At 41.8% G+C, this 22,208-nt stretch overlaps 1 protein-coding gene across 2 annotated transcripts in view; it reads right to left on the bottom strand.

Annotated features, from left to right (window-relative positions):
• LOC138045695 (SAGA-associated factor 29-like) overlaps window positions 1-22,208 on the bottom strand; it is a 74,298-nt gene that overhangs the window by 4,145 nt on the left and 47,945 nt on the right. For both annotated transcript variants that reach the window (XM_068892281.1, XM_068892282.1), the window contains exons 9-12: window positions 7,142-7,189; window positions 3,834-3,927; window positions 3,687-3,755; window positions 1-1,187 (exon numbers count right to left, since the gene is read on the bottom strand). The exon at window positions 1-1,187 is cut by the window's left edge and continues 4,145 nt beyond it. In XM_068892281.1, coding sequence (XP_068748382.1) covers window positions 1,071-1,187; window positions 3,687-3,755; window positions 3,834-3,927; window positions 7,142-7,189 — 328 coding nt within the window. In that variant the 3' untranslated portion in view covers window positions 1-1,070. The remainder of the gene's footprint in view (window positions 1,188-3,686; window positions 3,756-3,833; window positions 3,928-7,141; window positions 7,190-22,208) is intronic.

The raw sequence follows: 22,208 nt of genomic DNA, 5'->3' as shown, positions 1-22,208 counted from the left end.
ATTACAAACGGTTACACAAACAGATTGTGCAGGCTCCCAGGCGTGAAAACCAAGAATTATCGCCTCGAAACCCCAATAGGCCATTTCCGATTTCAGGTCCGCCTCCTCTTGAAAGCGAGGCTAAGTGCGAAGTTTTTCTTATGAAAATAGACCTTATTCACGATAGCCGCCATGTTGGATTTGCTATTATCATGCAAATTAGCCACACACTTCTGAGGGGGCAAACAACATAAGTTTGAGAGCTTACAACGAACATCTTAGCTACACAGATGATTTGTTTCACGTTCATCGAATGTTTATCACCTAAGCAGTAAAATACAATCATTACACAAGTTACTTCGACGTCTTTTTAGTGAAAAATGAGCAGATAACGAAGTAGAAAGTCAAAATGTCAAAGGCAATCAAAAGATATAAAATTATTATAAAAGGTACTTAGCTCTAAATACTAAAATGGACTTTTTGCAATGTTATTTCAATGTTTCGACAAGCCGATTTTCAGAAATTTGCTTTTTTTCCAATGTTTGCCCCCCCAGCATAACACATGGCTAATTTGCACGACAATTTGAAAACCAACATGGCGGCCATCGTGAATAAGGCCTATTAGTTTTCATTCATATGCAAAGTAGAACTAATTACCATCAGAAAAACTTCACACTTAAGGCGCTTTCCTTTTGTCAGAACTGGCCGGCCAGACCCGTCAGTTTGCAAAGAAAATGCAACGATTTGAAGGAACACTTGCACGATAATCCCTCGCATTGTTCCAGAGGAGTATATATTATTCTCGAAGTGTGTTATAGTGAAGGCGTTGTAGAGTTATTCCTTCCAAGTGGCCGGTCTGGCTGGTCAGTTCTGTCAAATGGAAAGCGCCCTTAGACTCGCTTTGAAGAGGAGGAAGACGGGAACTCCGAAATGGCCCATTGAAACGATGGGCTCAAAACACTCGTCGCATTCCCTGTCGGCCATTATTTACTATTTAAGATAAGACCTTGCTAAAACTGAAAATACTTTTTTGATGTCATTGACAGTTAATCTTTCGTCCAGGCGAGTTTTCTCCCGTTTTGCACTAGCCGTCACCTTTTCCTTGTTTCTTTTGATGCCACCACGTACCTCTGAGGAACATTTAAAGGAGGAGCAAAGCCATCAGCATACGAAGTGTCCTCAAACGAAACAGAGTATTCATCTTGAGGCTGAAAAATGACCAGGAACGTGGGAGGTCAGAAAGACTACACAGAAAACAAAACACCAGAAAATTACGAGTTTCGAGCATGAGGTATAGCTACTGTGCACCTGTAATCCCATAGATTTCAGCTTCGTAAGTGCAGTGACCCAGATAGGGGGAGGAAACGATGACGGGAGCACCACAAAACAATAATTATTAATTCATTTCGGTGACTTTGTCCGCCGCTCATTATGAAACAAAACGTGTAAAAAGGTTCAAGTGTTGATATAACGCGAGCATTCAACTTTAAATCCTCCGTTATTTATCTTTGCTTCGAAACTGCTCACGATTTATACGATATATACTTTATAACGTAAACAAAATGAAGCACTGAGAAACGAACTTACGATAGTGCAAACATTTTTAAATGATGCCTTCGTTTCTGTGTGCATTGGCATTGCTTAAATTAGCAGAGGCGCCACGATGGCGATAAAGCCGGATTTCGTAAAACTGCGGGTTGAATGGGCGACAAAACAAATGCTTTGTACTTGGGTTTTTGTGTGGCTTACACGAAGTGTAACCACTCAATGTCATAATCCAAGATATGGCTAGAGGACGGGATTTGTCACGGTAAACAGAGCGCTTGTCACGTGGTTTGAAGGAGGATAAGTTCCAGGCTATGCTCGACTAAATTACATCAGGTTCAGAAAGTTATGGGAGTAATACGTTGTCGAAGATCGTTTTTTATCTAGTTATATGTTCATCTTTGTTGCTTAGATTTCACATGCCGGCTTTCCTTCAATCGGATTGTCATTCGCGGGAACATTTCCTTTTATCTTCAATTGATTTCCTCTTGGGGCTTGAAGAATCTCTTGAAAGGACAACCGTGGTGCCAAAATAACTTCAGATTCTGGGATGTAGTCGAACACGTTCCATTCGACCAGCGAAAATTCCGAAAATTTGTACCAGTGACTTTGTTGAACGGAAAACGCCCTGTCACCTTCCCATCAAAGCAGCTAAATTCCGTAAACCACGCATGTACGCATTGTGAACCTATTTGGTTACGCGTTTTTCTGTCCTGACAAAGAACGTTTTGTAACGACAGGGACCATGCAAGGAGTCTCGTCAACGACAAAGGGCGACGCGTTTAAAGGAGTAGCAGAAGCATGTTGCGCCTGCGGCATGCATTTTAAGCTCATTTATTTCCCTTCCTCTGCAAAATAATGTTATATTACCACATTTGCCGTTTTGACGACAACGTGAGCATACAACAGTCAATTTTCCATTCTCTTCATTTACTTATGACGACCTAGAAATAGCCCTGTTCACGATTAGCTTTTTCATTTGCATTACAATGTAATCTACCGTGGATGCGAGAAAATGTCGGGTTAAAACTACAAAATAGCCCGAAATTGCCTCACATACATACTAGAGTATATTGTAATGCAGAGGAGAAATGAATAGTATCCCAGACATCTTTTCGGCATCTTGTCCCAACGGGAAGAGCAAAATGGCGTGCTCTGTTGTTGAAATACCCGACCCTCTTCGTGATTATTTCCAAGGTTTTGTCGATTATAATGGTGAATGATTTGTGCCTGTCAACACTTCATCACTTCGTAATTAATTTCTGATTTTTATTCATCAAGACTCACTGAAGACTATTCATGTTTTGATGATTCAAAATGTGATTGTTTCGCAATGTGACTACTGACCCGGAGAGAGGTCACGAATAAAGTTATTTACACAGTTGTGGATTGGAGTTTTTTCCAAATATGGACTTCACTCATGCAGATCGATGGTGAAAAGATATTTAGGGCGGCAAAGACCCAGAAGAACCCACATTTTCTCATACATAAGATTTTGTCAAAATACACCATTTTATGGAAAATACCATAATACTCTTTGTTTGTCCTCCTAAATTTTGAATAAGCATTGTTTTTCGAAACAATGCTTACGCAAAATTTGGCAGGACAAATAAAGAGAATTATGGTATTTTCCGGCTCGGTCAATTAGCTCGGCTCGGTCAACCCTCCAAACCGGCTCGGTCAACCCTCCAAAACTGAACTCATTTTTAACATGAAGTTCAGCGCATAATTTTACGGTGCATCCTTATCATCGCGTGTTGTTGGGCAAATGTTAAAGCCGGGATCGATTTAAAGCACACCCTATAAACATTCTGGTGCTACTTCACAAGTTTGTGTTTCACTTGCGGTGACCTTGATCGTTCTCATCAGAGTTCAAGGTTTAAGCGCCTCAGAGATGTTGATAGAGACTACGAGTAAGACTATGAGTACGAGTTTTTATTGCACATGATCTCTTCGTAGCGTAAAAAAACTCGTCGCCGTCCTCTTGTTGACTAATAGATTTACGGGAAATCTGGTTGTGGCGCGAGTACGAGGTCAGATCGGTAAGAAAAAAATTATTATTCAACGTTACTGAATCGTTGCAGTCTTTCTTGGACTTAACCAATAATTAGCGTGCGCTAACATGCTTTTAGCAACTCCGCCCTGCTTTCCCTTGTTCTTACCCTCGAAGGAGGTTGGTGAATCACAGCTTTGTAAAAACACGTCGTTTGAGGGTAAAGTGCCATTACAATCTACGAGAAAAAATGCATAAGTTGTTGTTATGCGTGAATAGCACAATAATGAAAAAAGACTAAAAGCAATAAGGTTACCTGATCCTTTTGGAACAGAGCTTGAGGATGGGTGACTGGGTTGGCTTTTAGTTTCGGAAGAGGTATAACTCGCCTTCGACTTAAGTGATGCCGTCTAAAATGCAACAAAGTAAGGGATGATCATTTTCACTGACAGGTACGGGACAATAAACGATGAAGAATTTATGAAAGTGGCTTTAGCTTTGCGTGAAAAGATCGCGGCTGCGATGGATTTTCGAGGCGCAAACCGCCTCTGAGCTGACTAAGGTTGAAATCTTAGTGTGCAGCCTTGACTTCGTCTTAGAACATTGAAAATACGGAATTCCCGAAACGGTAAAATAAGCTCCAAAAGGCACAAGAATACATCAGAGGTGAGTCATTTTCAATCCTTTTATTGAATGAACGTTAAATTGAGCGTTTTTTAGGCTTCATAATCGACGAAATTTTATTTCCCATACAAAGTCTTATAACGAGTTTAAATTCTCAACGGCTGCCTATAACGCAACACCGCTTGCACTCATAATTAGTGACGCGAACTTGGCCTGCCCATGGGGCCGTAGCCAGTATGAGGCACACCGGGGCATTTGCCTCAGTCATTTTTTCGTGATTTTTTAAAAATTAAGTGTGATTCCAGTGTTGTCTGTAAAATGTACCCATCGTAAACACCTAAAATACCTACGAAGAGAATTTAACCATGGACATTACCTCACTTTTTTCTGGCTACAGCCCTGCAAGCTTGGATTTTTTTTCAGGATTCCCTTGAAACGACTTCAGTTGCTTCCGCAACTACGATTAGGAATGCAACTATGCAATGCAGGAGTGTTTTTAACCAATCAGTAATTAAAAAAATAACAAAACACTGATATTAAACCACACCAAAGCCGGAGTTCATCGTCAGAGTCACTGCGCACAATCGTTGAGATCCATCACAAAATATGTTTGCTTAATGAACTATATTTCGGACGGAGTCCACTGCCATTTTTTTTCAGCATTTGGATAATTTTGAAACAGAATAAGGAAATAGAATGAGTCACAGCTTTCTTAATTCCAGGGCGGCGTCAAATAACGGCCAGTGAACGGACAATGTCCGGTCAGAATTCAGTATTGACCGGATAAATCCATGGATTGCCGGACATGTCTGGTCATTCACTCGTTCAAAGGCTTGTTTACCCGTACGATGCAAGCATAAGCTTAAGCACAAAAAAACCAACGTGTAAACCGGGACGACGCAAGCATAAGCGCAAGCACAACAAAAGGAAATTGTCCCTTTTTCTGTTGCTTGTGTAAACCAGGACAAGCACAAGCACAAGCACAAGAAAACAGAGAAGCACGTTTTTTAATTTACAAACTTACTTTGCAAAAATGTTTAAACTATATTTTATTTAACGTTAAGTCATTTTTATTTCATATCTGAAATAAAACTCTCGCTCGCCCAGCCTGCTCTCCCTCACCAGGTTATGAATCTCGCCTTGCTCTTTCCGCCTACGAAAGATTTCCCCCACTCAAACCCTTTTTGACTTCTCTTCTATTGCTCCTTCCCTTCGCCTTCTCCGCAATAAAAGAACAAAAGAACAAGCAACAACATCTTCTCGTCACTAAGAATCTCCTTGGCGTCCGCCATTTTGGATTTAAAATTTTAGCGCCAAAATATTTGTTCACTGCGCCTGCGTATGTCACCCGGTGTTTATGCTAAACGCACGTGTAAACAACCCAGCTGCCCGGCCATTATTTGAAGCCCTGAATTCTCGCAATGTGCCTGTGAAGTGTGCTCTTCTTTTCAATCTCATTTAGCGCAACAAGATTTATTGTCCAAGACAAACCGTAGGGAGATAGACTTCAGGGGCCGGTTACTCAAAGCCTGGTTAGCGAGAGTATTTCTAACATTATCTGGTAACGTTGAATGGGAAAATTTCACCGTCCCGTTTCTTCAAAAAAGACAACATATGTTGATTTTAAGGCTCAAAGAAATGCCTAATATCGTTGCCATGGTAACGTTACTTTGGAGGAAAATATAATGTGAGAAATCTACGATGGGTATTTAATACCGTGGCCAAATCTCGTCTTGATATGATTCCCCTAACTGTATCTAAGCAGGTAAGCGCTTTCGGAGCCAATGACCCAACACGCCGGTGCTTATCCCCGGTTTCCTTAGCACTAAGCAACTAGGAGTATTTTTAACTCCCCCCTGGATGGGATGCTGCCATCGAAGGGTTACCCCCAGCATTGCGCCGGTACCCATTTATGGGTGAAGAGAGGCACCGTGGGTGTAAAGTGTCTTTCCCAAGAACACAACACAATGGCCCCGGCCAGGACCCGTAGCCGGACCACTCGCCCCAGAGCCGAGCACACTAACCACGAGGCCATCGCGCCTCCCACATCCATCTAAGGACAGAATATGTTTATTTGTTTGAAAAAAGGAGAAACTATTTCCAGCCTCCTTAAGATCAAATACGCTAGAACCAACTCTTTAGAGTGTTCATATTTCCACTATGTGGTAAAAGAATGGAATAACTTTCCCTCGAACGTACGAAAGATCGACTCTTTAGGTAAATTAAAATCATACCTTTCAACTTACTTACAATAAGCCTTTCTGGCCTCGCTACGACGAGCAAACAGCCCTTGTGCGTGATGACGTTTGACTAGCTAATTTCACCAACAAGCCTCGAATTCGAAAATTCAAACTTTTTTAATTTAGCATGAGCTAAATCCCAAAGGGGCAAACTTGAAAAGGAAACCCACGGGCGAGCAGTATTGCATGTCCAAATGATGTGAGTACTTTTGTGCAAATGAGGCTTGGTGGTGAAATTAGTTAGTCAGACGTCATCACGCATAAGGCCCATTTCAAAAGAATATTTGTTTGTTATTACAAAAAAATGAAAAAGTGTCGCCATTTATGAATGGTCTATGCTTTCATTCGGTTAAAGCGCAATTCAATAAATCGATAATGTCAACAGAAATAGCGCTTAATTAAATTAAAGTGTATTTGAAGTGTGGACAAAAAGCAGTTTAATCCAGAGTCAGAATCTGGAGGAGGATTCTCTTGTAACTTTGCTTGCTCCTGATTACCAAAAGTGCCCTGGTGACTAACAAAAAATGCCCCCCGTCTTAGCCAATCAATATTCAGTAATTTTGCCCCGCGTGTGATAAATCACTTTATTTACTTATCACATTATGACATATTCATTATTCAATTTATGTTAACCGTTTCTGACAGTTTTATTCTTATCATTTTTAACTTGAAAATGGGGTCATGAGCACGCCAAAACGTCGTTCGCTTTTGACGTTAATTTTTTGTATTGTTAATGGAAATCATGGTGCACTTCACTTACTCTTTGCCGTTTCGTCCAGCTTCTTCGTCAATGTCGTCCACATCATATCTTGCACATAACCTTTAAGGATCACGCTGGCAAGTAAGAAACTATGAAGAGGTTTTTATATCAAATTTGACTTGTCAATTTTCTTCTTTCTTTGTTCAAAACTCTGTACGAACAACATCGTTAACGTTTGTACAAAGAACGATCACACTTTAACCTTTTTACGAACAACATCTAGTCCCTACGAATAACGTCAACTTTGTGCAAACAACGTCCAAGCTTGTACGAACAGCACCGATTTGCCCACGGGAGACACGAGAAATTATCGATTGACGTGCGGGGGAAGACCGCTAATAGACATTATTGAGGAAGCAAAACCAAAATGGCGACTCAAAAGTCAAAGGGGCTACGTATAAGGGTAAAGACTTGTTTCCATATCTCAAAGAGCCCTTGGACGTGAGGTGCCTGGGAATAAAATTAAATCACTGGAATCGGTCAGTGTAAAATGGCAACCAAGTCTCTCCGTCAATTGAAGGATTATTCTTAACTGTCAATTTCTTCCAAGTGAAGTATTATCGTTCATTTTGGACACTGAAAGCTTGATAGGGATCATGGGAAATAAACATATTTTTTTTAAAAGCCAAACCCCAATGTCTGGACTCGCAGGACTCGAACCTGGGAACGTGTTAATAATAACCCCCTCGCTTAACCACAACTGACCTACTTTTATGAAATAATTTTCTATTTGTAAACCCCCTCTGAACTGAAATTTTTATATTTTAATTGAATGAATATGTAATAAAGGTTAAGTTACCATTAGACTACCACATCACTAACTGCGAGTATGCCATTATTTTTTAATGTCAATATATTTTTTTTACAAAAGTGCCGCTGTAAACGTGTATTAACACCCACTAAGAAGCAACCTTACATAGTGAAAAATGTCGGTTACCAAACTTCAAGAGAAAGCTAACCATTTTAAAATCAAGCTTGAGACCATTACACGACGTATTCAGCAATGATTTTATATATATACTAATTAGTTTTGGTAAATAATCGGCACATTTTCTAGTCAGTTGATCTTTAGTGGTTAAGTGGATAAAAACAGTTCCTCCAAAGTGGGTGCTCCGGGTTCGAATCCTGTCCAGGGGCTTCCTTTAATTTTTTTCTTTTTATTTGCTACCACAAGTCCTGGGACAGAGTGATCAAAATGAAGGATAATCCTTCATTTGAGGAAGAGAGCGCGTTGAAAATGCATACTGAGGTTATAATGTAACTGTTGAAAAAGCCCAAACCCCTTAGAAATGCTAACCTTAGGCCTAAACAGGCCTAAAACAATATTTAGGCTTAACTGTCAGCATTCCGATTCCAGTGATTGTGGTGTTAATCATTTACTAGTGACGCATTGTAACCTCATAGGGGAATTGATTAAAAAGGGACATGATTCATTCTGATGTACAATATGGCTCGCGTGGTTCTCCATTAGGGTAATTGTACATGGTGTCAGAAGCGTTCAAACGGAGAAAATCGAGCAAAGATTGAGCGACATCCCATCCAACACTATCGCCCCGCCATTCGATCAACATTTCGTCATAAAAAGAAACGTGATCTTCGAACATGCAATGTTTAACATGCGAAAGCAAGAACCGGATGAGCCAGTTGACGCATTTATCACAGACCTCTATTGTTTGTCTGAGCACTGTGAATTTGGAACCCTTCGAGACGAGTTAATTAGAGATCGTATCGTGGTGGGATTACGATTTGTCAAGCTGAATGAGAAACTCCAGATGGATTCAGCCCTTACGCTACAATCGGCGATAAACAGTGTCAGGCAGAGCGAGTCAGTTAAAAAGCAACAAGAAACGCTTCGAAGCAGAGTACCAACTCAAATCGATGAAGTAAAAGGATCGAAAGCACACCAAGACCGACGACAGAATTGGCCACAAAGGGGACCAACGAAATGCATGCGTTGTGGCGTTATCTCGGAATATCACGCACGCCAAAAATGCCCCGCAAAGGACGCCACGTGTGCCAAGTGTAACAAAAGAGGTCATTTCGCCAAAGTTTGCTTGTCGGCTCCAAAGAAAGTTGGCGTGATTGCAGCCGACGATTCGGATGAGCAAGAAGAGCGGGACAATGAAGGATTTTTCCTCGGAGAAATTGGAAACGCCGACAGAAAAGCTTGGAAAGAAGAGATTGACGTTAATGGCACCAAAATTTAGTTTAAGCTAGACAGCGGAGCCGACATGACAGTTATCGGTGGGTCAATCTACTCACGTTTTTTCGGGCAAAACAAGCTTGAAAGGTCACGCAAGAAACTATTTGGCCCGTGCAAAAACCCACTGTCGTGTCTGGGGGTACTAAAAGCGAATCTTGTAGTTAAAGGAAAATCCTGCATAGAAGATGTTTATGTTGTCGAGAACTTGGAGTAGGTAGGTCCGCCTGCTTAGCATTAGAAACCATCGCAAAGGTTGCAGCCGTGACTCAGCCAGCAGAAGGAATTAAGCAATGCTTTCCAAAGCTCTTCAGTGGCCTGGGTTGCATGGACGGAGAATATGAGGTCAAACTGACGTCATCGTATGCGCCCTTCAACCAGACCACACCGAGATGCGTTCCAATCCCTTTGCTGCCAAAAGTCAAGGGAGAACTGGACCGTATGGAAACAATGGGAGTGATCGAAAAGGTAGATGTGCCTACAGAGTGGTGTTCACCCATTGTAGTAGTCCCAAAGTCAAATTGAAACGTCCGTATATGTGGTGACTTCATTCAGCTGAATAAAGCTGTAATTCGCGAGAATCACCCGACGCCCACAACAGAGCAAACACTGGGAAAGCTGGCCGGTGCAAAAGTGATATCCAAGCTGGATGCCAACAGTGGGTTCTGGCAATGGAAGTTGAAAGAGAGCTCAAAGCTGCTAACTACGTTTATCACTCCATGGGACCGGTACTGCTATACACGTCTACCATTTGGTATTTCTTCCGCCCCAGAATCCTGGAAGGCCTACCTGGGGTCGAATGTCAGATGGACGACATCATTGTGTACAGGGCAAATCAAGCAGAGCACGACGAAAGGCTAGAGGCGGTCCTTGTTAGGCTCCAAGAAGCAAACGTCACACTTAACACCGAGAAATGTGAATTCTCAAAGGAGACTGTTCAATTTCTGGGCCAATTGGTGGGAAAAGATGGAATTTGCGCCAACCCAAGCAAGATAGCTGCAGTGAAGTACTTAGCTGAACCGACCGATATACACGAGCTCAGAAGATTTCTGGGAATGGTCAACCAGTCAGGAAAGTACATTCCAAACTTGGCTAAACTCACCCACCCACTACGTGAACTTCTCAGCAAGAAGAACGCCTGGATCTGGGGCCCCCAGCAACGTAGTGCCTCTCAAGGGATCAAAGAGAAGTTGAGTTCCGCGCCAGCACTTGCAATTTTCGATCCTTCCCTCGAAGCCACGTTGTCTGCCGATGCATCATCTTACGGTTTGGGTGCCGTCCTGACCCAGAGACAAACCAATGGGAAGTGGAAGCCAATAGTGTTCATATCTCGCGCTCTCACTCCAACAGAAAGACGATACACCCAGATCGAAAAGGAGGCTCTTGGGCTTGTGAGCGGTTGGCCGACTATCTAATTGGCAAAAAGTTCCTTATGGAGACAGACCACAAGCCGCTAGTTCCTATCCTTGGCTCAAAGAATTTAGAGGAGATGTCGCCCAGAATCCAGCGGCTTTGTATGCGACTGTTGAGGTTCGACTTCAGCATCTCCCATGTCCCAGGCAAACACCTCAGCACCACTGATGCACTCTCCAGAGCACCCATAGTCGACGAAACCAAAGAGAACGACCCAAGACCCGAAGAAGAAATTAACCTATATGTTCATCACATATTTAACTCCCTCCCAGCTTCTAACACACAGCTTGAGCGGATTAGAGAAAAACAAGAGGAAGACGAAGTCTGCCAGGCGCTAACAGAGTACTGTGGCGAAGGATGGCCAGAACGACGCAGAGTTCTAGACGCACTTCAACTCCTCTGGCAAGTCAAGGATGAACTTTCAGTCGTCCACGGCTTGCTTCTTAAGGCAGACAGAATTGTCAATCCGACATCCATAAGGCTGGAGATCCTAGACCGCATCCACAACGGTCATCAAGGTGTCATGAAATGTCGCGAGAGGGCAAAGCGATCAGTATGGTGGCCAGGTCTTAGTCGGCAAATTGAGGATCTTGTCAAGCAATGCCGCAAGTGTACGGAACGGAGGCCAAATATCAAGGAACCCTTGATCCCAAGTGCAACTCCGGATAGACCGTGGCAAATGATCGGCACGGATATTTCCCTATCTGATTGTGGTGGACTATTTCTCAAAGTTCATCGAAGTCAGCTACCTGGCCTCAGTCAGCTCCATGGAAACAATTCGAGCCCTTAAATCGGTATTAGCTCAACACGGGATACCAGAAATCGTGCGCTCGGATAACAGCCGCCAGTACGACTCGGCAGAATTCTCCAAATTTGCTCGAGACTGGGAGTTCAAACATGTCACGAGCAGCCCCCTCAACGCACAGTCTAACGGGAAAGCAGAAAGAGCAGTGCAAACTGCAAAGAACCTGCTACAGAAGGAGGAAGACCCTGCCAAAGCTCTTCTGGGCTATCGATCCACACCACTGCAAGGTGGAAAGACACCTTTCGATTTACTGTTTGGCCGGCAGATAAGATGTACTCTACCTTGTATCCCAGCAGCCCTTCAACCCAGCTGGCCGGGAATAGAGGAATGGAGTCAGGCGGAGAGTGAATGGAAGATAAAACAGAAACAGAACTACGACTTGCGACACAGAGTCAAGGAATTGGTTCCCTTCCAGCCAGGCGAGCGTGTATGGATTCATGACGAAAACAGACCAGCTACAGTCAAGAACCGTGCGCAGGCTAACAAGCCACGATCTTACCTGGTAGAGGCCTCCGGCAGTATCTTGAGGAGGAACCGGTCCGCTCTTCAACCATATGCTGACGAGTCGTTGAGCAGCGACGAAAAGCCGTCGATCAGCAACGACAAGCCGTTCCACCAGAAGGACAGACCAGCTGCGCCAGAACCAGCCGTTATACCGGAGGACTATGCGTATGCGTTCGGGACGACTGATAAAGCCTCCCCAAAGACTTGACTTGTAGTCCAATATCACCCGATAGAGACAAACGGAGAAACACTAGTCTTCTTTCGAAATGTTTCAGTTCACTTTTTTTTTTTAATTTTTGCAATAAGAATATTAATTGCGTTCAAAGAACGCTTCCTAATTTCGTGGGTCTCCTGTGAACCCTAGCGAAAGCTCTGAGGTTTTTTTGGGCTTTCTATCGGGCGGGCAGTTATGACGTCACATTCTCGTTGTGTAAAGGATTCTGCCTCGTGCGACACAAAATTTTGTCTTCTTCGCGAACATCGGGTATTGGCGAACGTGTTGTTGAAGAATTTCGTAGCTGCTTATCAAAGCCTGAGGGAAGCGTTTGCCATTTTGGGCTTTCTATCGGGCGGGCAGTTATGACGTCACATTCTCGTTGCACAAAGGATTCTGCCTCGTGCGACACAAAATTCTGTCTTCTTCGCGAACATCGAACATCGGGTGTTGGCGGACGTGTTGTTGAAGAATTTCGTAGCTGCTGCTGTTTTCTCGGTAAGTATTTTCTCAATGTTGTTGAAGAATTTCGTAGCTGCTTATCAAAGCCTGAGGGAAGCGTGTGCCATTTCTGGACCTTGTACGTCAACCAGGACGTGTTTCAACTCAGTTTGTATGATTTTAGCTAAATTCATTGAACTTCGAACGCACTTATTAATCTTTGATTACTCCTAGTCATTAAGTAGAATACTTAGAAAGGGAGATGTGGTGTTAATCATTTACTAGTGACGCATTGTAACCTTATAGGGGAATTGATTAAAAAGGGACATGATTCATTCTGATGTACAATATGGCTCGCGTGGTTCTCCATTAGGGTAATTGTACAGTGATTAATTTCATTCCCAGGCACCTCACGTCCAAGGGCACTTTGAGATATGGTAACAAGTCTTTACCACATATAAGAGTAATTGCTAGATCTATAATTATTAGAATAATGAGATTGATTATCTTTATTTTAAAATTGATAGAATAGAGCACATTTTGGCTCTAAGTTCACAGGTTGTGGATATCAAATACAGTGCGCTTCAGTATGTAAGGTATGCTAAGGAACTTCTAGCATATGGGTTGGACCGGGTGTACAAGTGGTCGAGGATATTTTACGCAAAAGGTCTTTACTATATGGATGATGGATCTTTCAGCTTTCAGCCAGTTTCTATGAAATACATTTTGGAATTGCTAATGAGCCTAAATAGTTGTAAAGCAACAGCTACAGACAATATTCCATCAAGTCTGCTTAAAGTATCTGCTCCAGCTTTGGCAGGCCCACTGAGCAATCCAACATATTATTGTATCCAACAATCGTATTGGATTGATAAGTGGAAGCAAAGTAACATCATTCCTGTGAAAAAATGACACTGAATCTCACATGACCAATTATCGTCCAATTAAGCTTAATATCCATTTTACCTGGCATATCAAAAACTTTTAAAGGAGTCATGTACAGTCATTATATAACTACTTTGTGCCACACTTGTCAGATAGCCTATCTGCTTTTTTTTAAAAACCACTACCTGTTCAGCCTCATTAAAGATTACTGAGGATTAGAGGACAGCTTTGGATGATAAACAAACTGTTTCTGCAGTATCAGCAACTGATACTTAACATTTATTCCATGAGCGTGCCTTGGATATGAGATGGTAAATAGCCAACGAGGCGCTTAGCGCCGAGTTGACTTTAACCAGTCTCATATCCAACAAGCGCCTGTCCTCCAGGAAATGGCTTCTATTCTCGGATACCACTTGTACTTCTTCCGGAAATGCGGGTGCTTTGGCAACACCAATTTATAATGGCGCAACGCCGCTTGTTTCTTGCTTACCTCCGATTCAGAGTCATCCCTATGGCCTCGTCCTGCATGCTTTTCAAAATTCACACCGGAATTGTTCCGGTCCCAGATCAACGCCAATTTTGTCGAACCATAGCAGTACTTATGATTCAAGTCAAGTTAGAGTCTCCATAAAGTATCCGTGTAAAATTGTGAACAAACATCTTTCCACAGTTTATCAGTCCTTAGTTAAGGCGTTATAACGCGGTATTCCATCTCAAATCGAACGGGCAATAATAAAATGTCAACCATTACGACAACACGTAACTCAACAGGTGTTAAAAATCATCTCCAAAGAGGTTACTGGCTTATGCTCAAAGTCAAATCCTTCACTGTTGAGGAAATCTGGAAGAAACGATCTTGAAAAGTTCAATTTGGCGCTTGTGTGTAACGAGTGGCGTAAAAGAGCACCAGTTTTTTATTCATTTCTGCTTACAACTTGTATCAACAAGACTCGACTTGGTTTGGAAGCCTTGCCCTGGCTGGATCGATTCTCTTGAAGCAGAAAAATACAGAAATGAGTGTGACCGTTTCCCTTCCGCTTCCCAACAGTTTCCACAACAGCTGATGGGAGACCAGCTTCGAATGACCCATCTGAAACATGTACCTCTTAAAACAGGGAACTCTGTAGCTGGGACAAGGACAAATTGTCGCCGGACAATCATGTAAAAAAGTTCCTCATCTTAAAGGATTTCATTCTGCTCATCCAGCAATTCACCATCAAAGATATTGTCGTCATCGACATCTGACAAAAGATAATATAATTGGTTGTCCTCGTTCACATCACCAAACATGTCACTAATAATAGACAGGATTTTGTATACATGCCACTTATCCCAATATCTCCACATAAGTTTTCCTCAACTTGTGATATCTGATGATCAGAAAATCCTAACATGAACTGGATATTAGTCAAGGTTTTAATTTCACCATAAGCAGTTGTATTGACTAATTGCCTGACTAGTGATTTGTGATATTTTGTCAAATTTTGTTCAACCATCATCTGTTTCTGTGGAGGTATTTCCCTTTCTCTGACAGGATTCAAAGGTGTTACTTCACATTAGTGCAAAGGGTACTTAGCAACCCCGCTGCACAGTTGTCACAACAAAGATGATCCTTTTCAGGTTGCTGAAATACTGAATCAAAATGTTTCGGTAATGCTGCATTCACTAGCTTCAACAAACGATTTCATCTGCCCTAAAAGCATGACTGAGAAGAATCCCATGATACAAAATACATGCCATGTTTCGAGCTCCGTCTCTACTAGCCCGTCCAGTTTCTTGCACATATGCTTCAACCGTTTTTGATGGTCCAAAGTGCAAAATCCTGTGGACTCTTTTGCAGTCCACCCCCACACCAAAGGCAATTGTTGCAACAGTTAAACGTATTGTCCCATTCTCTATCTGGAGGAAGTGAAGAATGTTCTGTTTGTTGGCATCTGATGTGCATGAATGTAGCATCTCAACTAGAACGTTTTCCTTGTTACCAGCATAATGTCCTAGCATACCTTTGATTGTCCCATTGTTTAATCGTTTGACAGTATATTATTGTTCTCTCGCAAGAAACTTGCTTTGTTTTCAACTCATCATAAGCCATCCAAAATAAAACTCAAGATCATTATCTTTGCGCATACATTTAACTTGTTTGGACTTCCTCTGATTTCATATGGGTTATCCATAAGTAGAACATTTAAGATGGTATCCTTGCTTAACTTGGTAGCTGTGGCAGTTAAAGCAATTATTGGGACTTCTGGAGCTAGTGATCTTAATTCATGTAGATGTGCATAGCACTCGCGAAACGCTGCCAATTTCCCATCTTGTGATGTTCCCCTGACAATTTAATAGAAAACTTGTTTTGGCTTACAAGCAAATTAATAAGAGCTGAAAGAAACTGTGTAGGGTGTTTAAAAGTAAAAACAAGTTGTAAAAAATCTGCTGGTAAAATGGGGGTTCGGACGAACCCTCCCACTGCCTGGAAAGGTCCGCTCAGTGGCCTACTCGCAAATAATTTGACCAGCTTAAAACATGTCTCGCATGCATAAAAAAATTACTGAAACCTTAGTCGTGAAAACGTGACACTAGTCCTGCAAATGTGACGACTGTGGAAAGGAAAGAATAGATGATAATTTTATAATAAGAAGCTTTTCAATCACGACACGATTGTAAGGAGGTATTCAAATTCTCGTGCTTGAAGTGATCAGGATTACACAAACTAGCCAACGAAAACATCATATCATTAGCTCGTTATTCTTAAATTTCCCATATTTTGGGATCTGTGGCGGGATCTGTGTGCTTTAGTGTTCTTTAGTATTCACTCCGTTTAGTGAAGAAAAATATTTCAGTACACTGTTGGCTTTTGGTTGTTTCTAAGCCTGGAACCTAACATCCATCTTTGAACGGTACTGGCCTGAAAGGAGTGGTCGCCATGTTGTGCTTACATAGCATCGAGTGCATTGGCCTAGGAAATCGCCGTTGATTTACTTTGTTACTATGAAGCTTTGCGAGCAAAAAGAAAGAGAAAGAAAACCGGTAGCGGCTTCATGCCAAATGTTAGAAAGATTTCTGTCAAAAAAGTCGAAAACAGGTGAGGTATCTTCAGAGTTAAATGATATTTCAGTTCAGAATGAGATGCAGCCATCATTGTACACTACTACTCCTACGGACACCTTACCCCCCAGTACAAGTCAAGAATCTGTATGTAATGATTATAATGTCTGTAAGCATCAAGAGACCAGCAAGGTAGATATTAGTGAAATCTTTTACAAAGCGAAAACACCGAAGGAATTTTCTTATGCAATGAAGACTATAACCATGTCTCAAAAGTATCACCTCTTGACAATTCCCAAGGAGCAACTTAAAGAGGAGGCATTCCCCACTCAGTACCTTGCTGGTTGTAATCGTAATTTTCGTTTAGAGTGGTTGACACAGCATCCCTGGATGATGCACAGTGAACGTGTTGATGGTGTTTTCTGTACAGCTTGTGCTATTTTCTGATCCGATGCATCAAAAAGCAAGTTTGTCACCAAACCATTTCGAAAGTGGAACAAAAAAAGCGAGAAAGTTAAAGAACACGAACACTCTACACATCATCAGAAGGCCATGGAGCAAGCTTACAATCTCAAACAAGCTGTTGAGCACCCACATACAGCAATCTCAGCCCAAATTGATTCCAGTAATTAAGGCTGCAAATATCGAGCGAAACCGTGAGCTTCTTAAGTCTATAGCCTGAGCAGTGCTGTTTTGTGGTAGGCAGTGTATTGCTTTAAGAGGTGATGTTGAAAATCTTGACACACCTGAAAACCCTGGAAATTTTCTTGCCCTAATCAAGTTGTTAGCAGTGCATGACAGTGTGTTGAAAAGTCAATTAAAAACTCCTGCAATGCATTGTGTGACACACTTGTTACCCCAGACACAGAATGGCATACTGGATGATTTAAATGCTGCCAAACCTATTACTCTATCTTAGCTGATGAAGTAACGTCGCACAACAAATAACATCTTGCCATTTGTGCTCGGTTCGTCGATGAGAAGAAAGATGTAAGAGAGGAATTTTTAACATTTATCAAACTTGAAAGGATAACAAGTGAAAAGATTGCAGAGAACATCCTAGCTTTCCTGAAAGAGAACAACGTACCAGAAACGAACGTGCGTGGCCAAGGATACGATGGTGCAAGCCAAGCAACATGTCATCTAGCACATCAGGCGTACAAGGACGGATAAAGAAGGAGGCACCATTAGCCATGTATGTCCACTGCAATGGACACTGCCTCAACCTTGTAATCAGTAAGTCATGTGCATTACACCTCAGTTGTGCAATGTCATTGAAAGTCTAAACAATTGCTGTCGTTTCTTTCTTAAAAGTCCTAAGAGAAGAGGCCTTCTTAAGCTTACTATTAAGCACAACATAGTTAATGTAACAAAGAGAAAGCCTCTGCTGGACTTGTGCAAGACAAGATGGGCAGAACGGCTCACTGCTTATCAACATTTCTACCAAGCTTTTGTTTTCATCGTAGAGGCTCTCGAGATAATTGGTTTCAACGCCACCTTCCCAAGTATGCTGACTGGGATCCAGCGAATCCCAATGAAGCTCAACAAATTTTGGCAAGCATTACGTCCTTCGAGTTCATTGTCGTATTTATGACAATGTACCACTATTTGGCTCACCTGGCTGGAATCACTGTTAAGCTTCAGAGAACAACTGTTGACATTGTGGAGGCCCATGACATGATTACAGAAGTTGGAAGTTTCTACCAAAAGGAAAGGGAAGATTGTGGCACAAATGTTTCCCGTATTTACAATCAAAGCGTTTCAATGGCTGAAAAGGTGGGTACTGCTGACGAAATGCCCCGATTGACATCAAGACAACGGCATCGCTCCAATGCTGAGGCCCAAACTCCTAGAGAGTATTTCCAAAGAAACGTGGCAATTCCCTTACTTGCGTTATTTAAAGTGGATGCGTATTTTTAAGAGAAAGACTGCATGAATCGAGTAAGATCTTGATTGAGTAGGCGCTACATGTTGCCAGGATACAGTCTCGAACCCAAGCATAATATGCCAGATCTCGCTGCCATCTTGGTTTTTCATGGTATAGTGGGCTCAATTATAAAGATCGGTTTTATCACTAAACGGATGCTTGCACTAAAAAAAACGAGTTTGACGAAAGAAAACAATATTGAGTAGTCTAGAAGTTCGGGCTGCCGTGGCTTTGAAGGGTTGACACAATTTAGACAGAGCCTCTTTTTCTCCTCAAGAAAAAGATCAAAAGGAGGCTCTGCTCGCGGGGTGTTTATTAATTAATAAGCAGGCAACCCATATTTATTTTATACCCTAGCAGTTCACAATGGAAAAAACAAGGCGAGATAGTTTAATCCGCTGCTAATGCGGTACTTGGTAAATAAGCTTCATGCAAGCAGTTAGCGATAAGCGAGTATAAAATAAACTAAAGACAGTTTCAGTGTGGTGCACGCAATACACAATTGTAGCATTAGATGAAATGCTCTTACTCTACTTTTCTAGAATTTCTTCTTTTTCAAGTTTACCTTGTAGGGTGTTGAATCCAACAACAATTTCTTCTTCCTGTAAATAAACACAAGCTGATTTTCTGACCTCTATAAGCCTCTATAGTTTTCAACTTTTCCAGACCAAGAATAAAAATGTCACACACAAGCTTGCTTCCACAAAACGCAGTTTTAATTATCAGCGAGAAAATGCAACAGGCTTTTTACTGATTGTGATAGACATCAGCATTCAAATCTTTGCCGAAGATTTGCCCTACCTCTTTGTTCAGTGCCAGCAGCCTGTGCGGAAGACACGCACAACCGAATGGAATATTTGACATATTTGAACAGAATTATCGATCCGATGGTGGATTTGCTGTTCGTGATTCCTTACAATGTAATCCAAGAAGTGATTCTTCATTTTCCAGAAATGATAGTACATTAATTTTGAGCATTCCAGCCATTAATCGAGGAATTCCCAATTTCGGTACTCTTTGCTGCCATTCAAAAAGTCGATGGTTCAACAATGATTCTGTTTCCACTCGATAACATGTTGTGAAGAACACGTTTATTAGAAACTCAAATTCTATTAAACATGGCTTATTTTCAATGGAAAACAGAATTATATAGCCCATTTGATGTTGGATGGAAACAGACTGCTTTACAAAGTCATAGAATTCAGAGTTTCGGGGGCCTTGAAAATGGCGACTGAAGTAATGTGGGCGTGCAATGTAAAGTGGGTAAGGTTATTTAAAAGAACAGTTTCAAGGCAGTAGGTATGGTGTCACCCTTGAGATACTATGCTCAATGGCATATCATAATCAGGAGTGGTGTATAGACCGTATTTGTAAATGGCGGCTTAGTAATTATTCTGTTATCTTTATGCTAATCCTCCTCACTAGCCTCGTTAGCATGAACACATTCAAAACAATTTTTGCTTCAAAGTGAGGTTAGCGAAGAGTAGATATTGAAGGGGTACTTATGTGGTCTCTTCAGCTTCATGTGGTCTCTCATCTGGGAGACTATTCCACAGCCTTTGGCCTCTGAAGGTAAATGCGCACCGACCTACAGCCATCCTACAGAGTGGTATATGTAGGCAGCCCCTATTCCTACTATTGCAGTTGTGCACTTCCGATCTGGTTTTAACTTCTGACAAAGATATGGAGGTGCAAGTCCATTTAAGCATTTATAAACCATGGTAGCATCCCTAACCACAAGTTGTTTAATAATTGGCAGCCACTGTAACTGTTTAAGAATAGGTGTAACATGATCAAATTTCCTCGTTCCAGACAACTATCCAGGCTGCAAAGTTCTGCACTGCTTGTAATAGCTCAATGTTTTTCTTGGTGGTATTAGCCCATACTGATGAACAATACAATAATTGACTGAATACGAGAGAATTGATTATAGCGACCAATCGATTTGACAAAGGCTACCTATACATTTGGAGGTTACTTGACTTACATGTTCCTCATACGTTAGATTAGTCCATTGTAACTCCCAGGTTTTTTCGCAGACTTCTAAGGTCTAGTCTCCTTGCTGAGCAGTGCAATGCTTAGATCATTTGGTATCTTCGTCAGCATCTATGGAGTCCCCAGAACCAAAAGTTTTGTCTTGTCGGGGTTAATGAGTAGACGGTTCTTGCAACACCAAGCGGCTATGTTCCGAAGATCTTCTGTCAGCTGATCTGCAGCTAAGGTGGCATCGCGTACAGGAAATGAGAGGTATAACTGTGAGTCATCAACATAGCACTCTAACAACTTTACCTTAGGCACAGATGGTGGCAGCTCGAAATTGAAACTCGTCTTCTTCGGATATAAAACTGGCAGGGAGTTCCTGATCTAAAGTAGGTAGATCATTGACTGATGCCAGCCTTTTGGATTCTTCTGCGGCACATACTCCCACCTCCGCAAAGAATTCATTCAATTCCGTCGCAAGTTCTTGCATGTCCCTAGAATAATCTGGGCGCCACTTCTCCCAGTTGGTATGCAATTCCGTATCACCTTCCACCGTTCACTAGTGCTCTGATTCTTTTTTACCTCATTCTGGACATACTCCCTCTCCACCTCGCGTAACACCCTCTTAACATCATTACGACAGTCCCGATAATACTGCCAATCGACAAGAGCACCCATCTCTCGCGTGATTTTATGAGCTTGATCTCTTTTTGCCATTTTCTCTTTGATCTCTTCATTTATAAATGGACATCTCCGATGTTTGATTTTAATTTTCTTAATAGGTGCATGATTATCCAGAACCCGGAGGAAGGCTTTACTGAAATGGAGCAGTTTCTCATTTACATAGTTAGACAGAGTGTTTTCCTACCAAGGGATCTTGTATAGGTCCCACAAAAAGCTCTGAGGCCCGTAGTACTTATAGCTCCTAGCGACAGCGTAGGCAGCCGGTGGCTTGGGTATCCTTAGATTTAACACAGCAAAAACTAAATAGTGATCACTGATGTGGGTCTCCACTACACCGCTATCCACAATTATTGATGGATTTGAAGTAAAAATGACATCAATCAGAGTTTTAGATGTTCCTGTCTCTCTTGTGGGCTGAATAATAAGCTCCTTCATATTGAGACTTGTACACAAGTTGTTTCATGTTCTTGATTTAGAAGAACTAACGAGCACATCAAAGTTGAGATCTCCGACCACTAGAATAGGTCCCTGAAGTCTTCAAAGCAGGCAACATTACAATCAGGAGGCTTGCAAGTGACGCACAACAAGAATAACTTGAGCGTTTCGTGCTGAACTTGCATCCATAATTGGTGAAAACTTACTTTAGACTTCAAGGTCTTGCGCATGTACGCACACACCCCACCGCCAAACTCATTCTTTATGTTTCTCGGCTTGTCCCGTCTTGACAAACTGTATCCGTCAATTATGACCTCAGCATTCCTTACACTTGAATTCAGCCAAGATTCTGAAATTGCTAAGATTGCGTATTTCTTTACCCATTAAATTCCTCACTTGAACCAAATGCTCTCTTGTCTTCAGCGATCATACGTTCAAGTGTGCCACGGTTACTTTTGATTTCTGACAATTATTTCCATGGATTGTTCAATGCAAGGTTCCATGAGAGGTTGTCTTAGCTGCAAAGGTGTCAACTGG

The sequence above is a fragment of the Montipora capricornis genome, chromosome 4 (assembly GCF_036669925.1).
Source record: "Montipora capricornis isolate CH-2021 chromosome 4, ASM3666992v2, whole genome shotgun sequence".
Taxonomy (NCBI): Eukaryota; Metazoa; Cnidaria; class Anthozoa; order Scleractinia; family Acroporidae; genus Montipora; species Montipora capricornis.
This window is presented reverse-complemented; position numbering and strand designations above follow the sequence as displayed.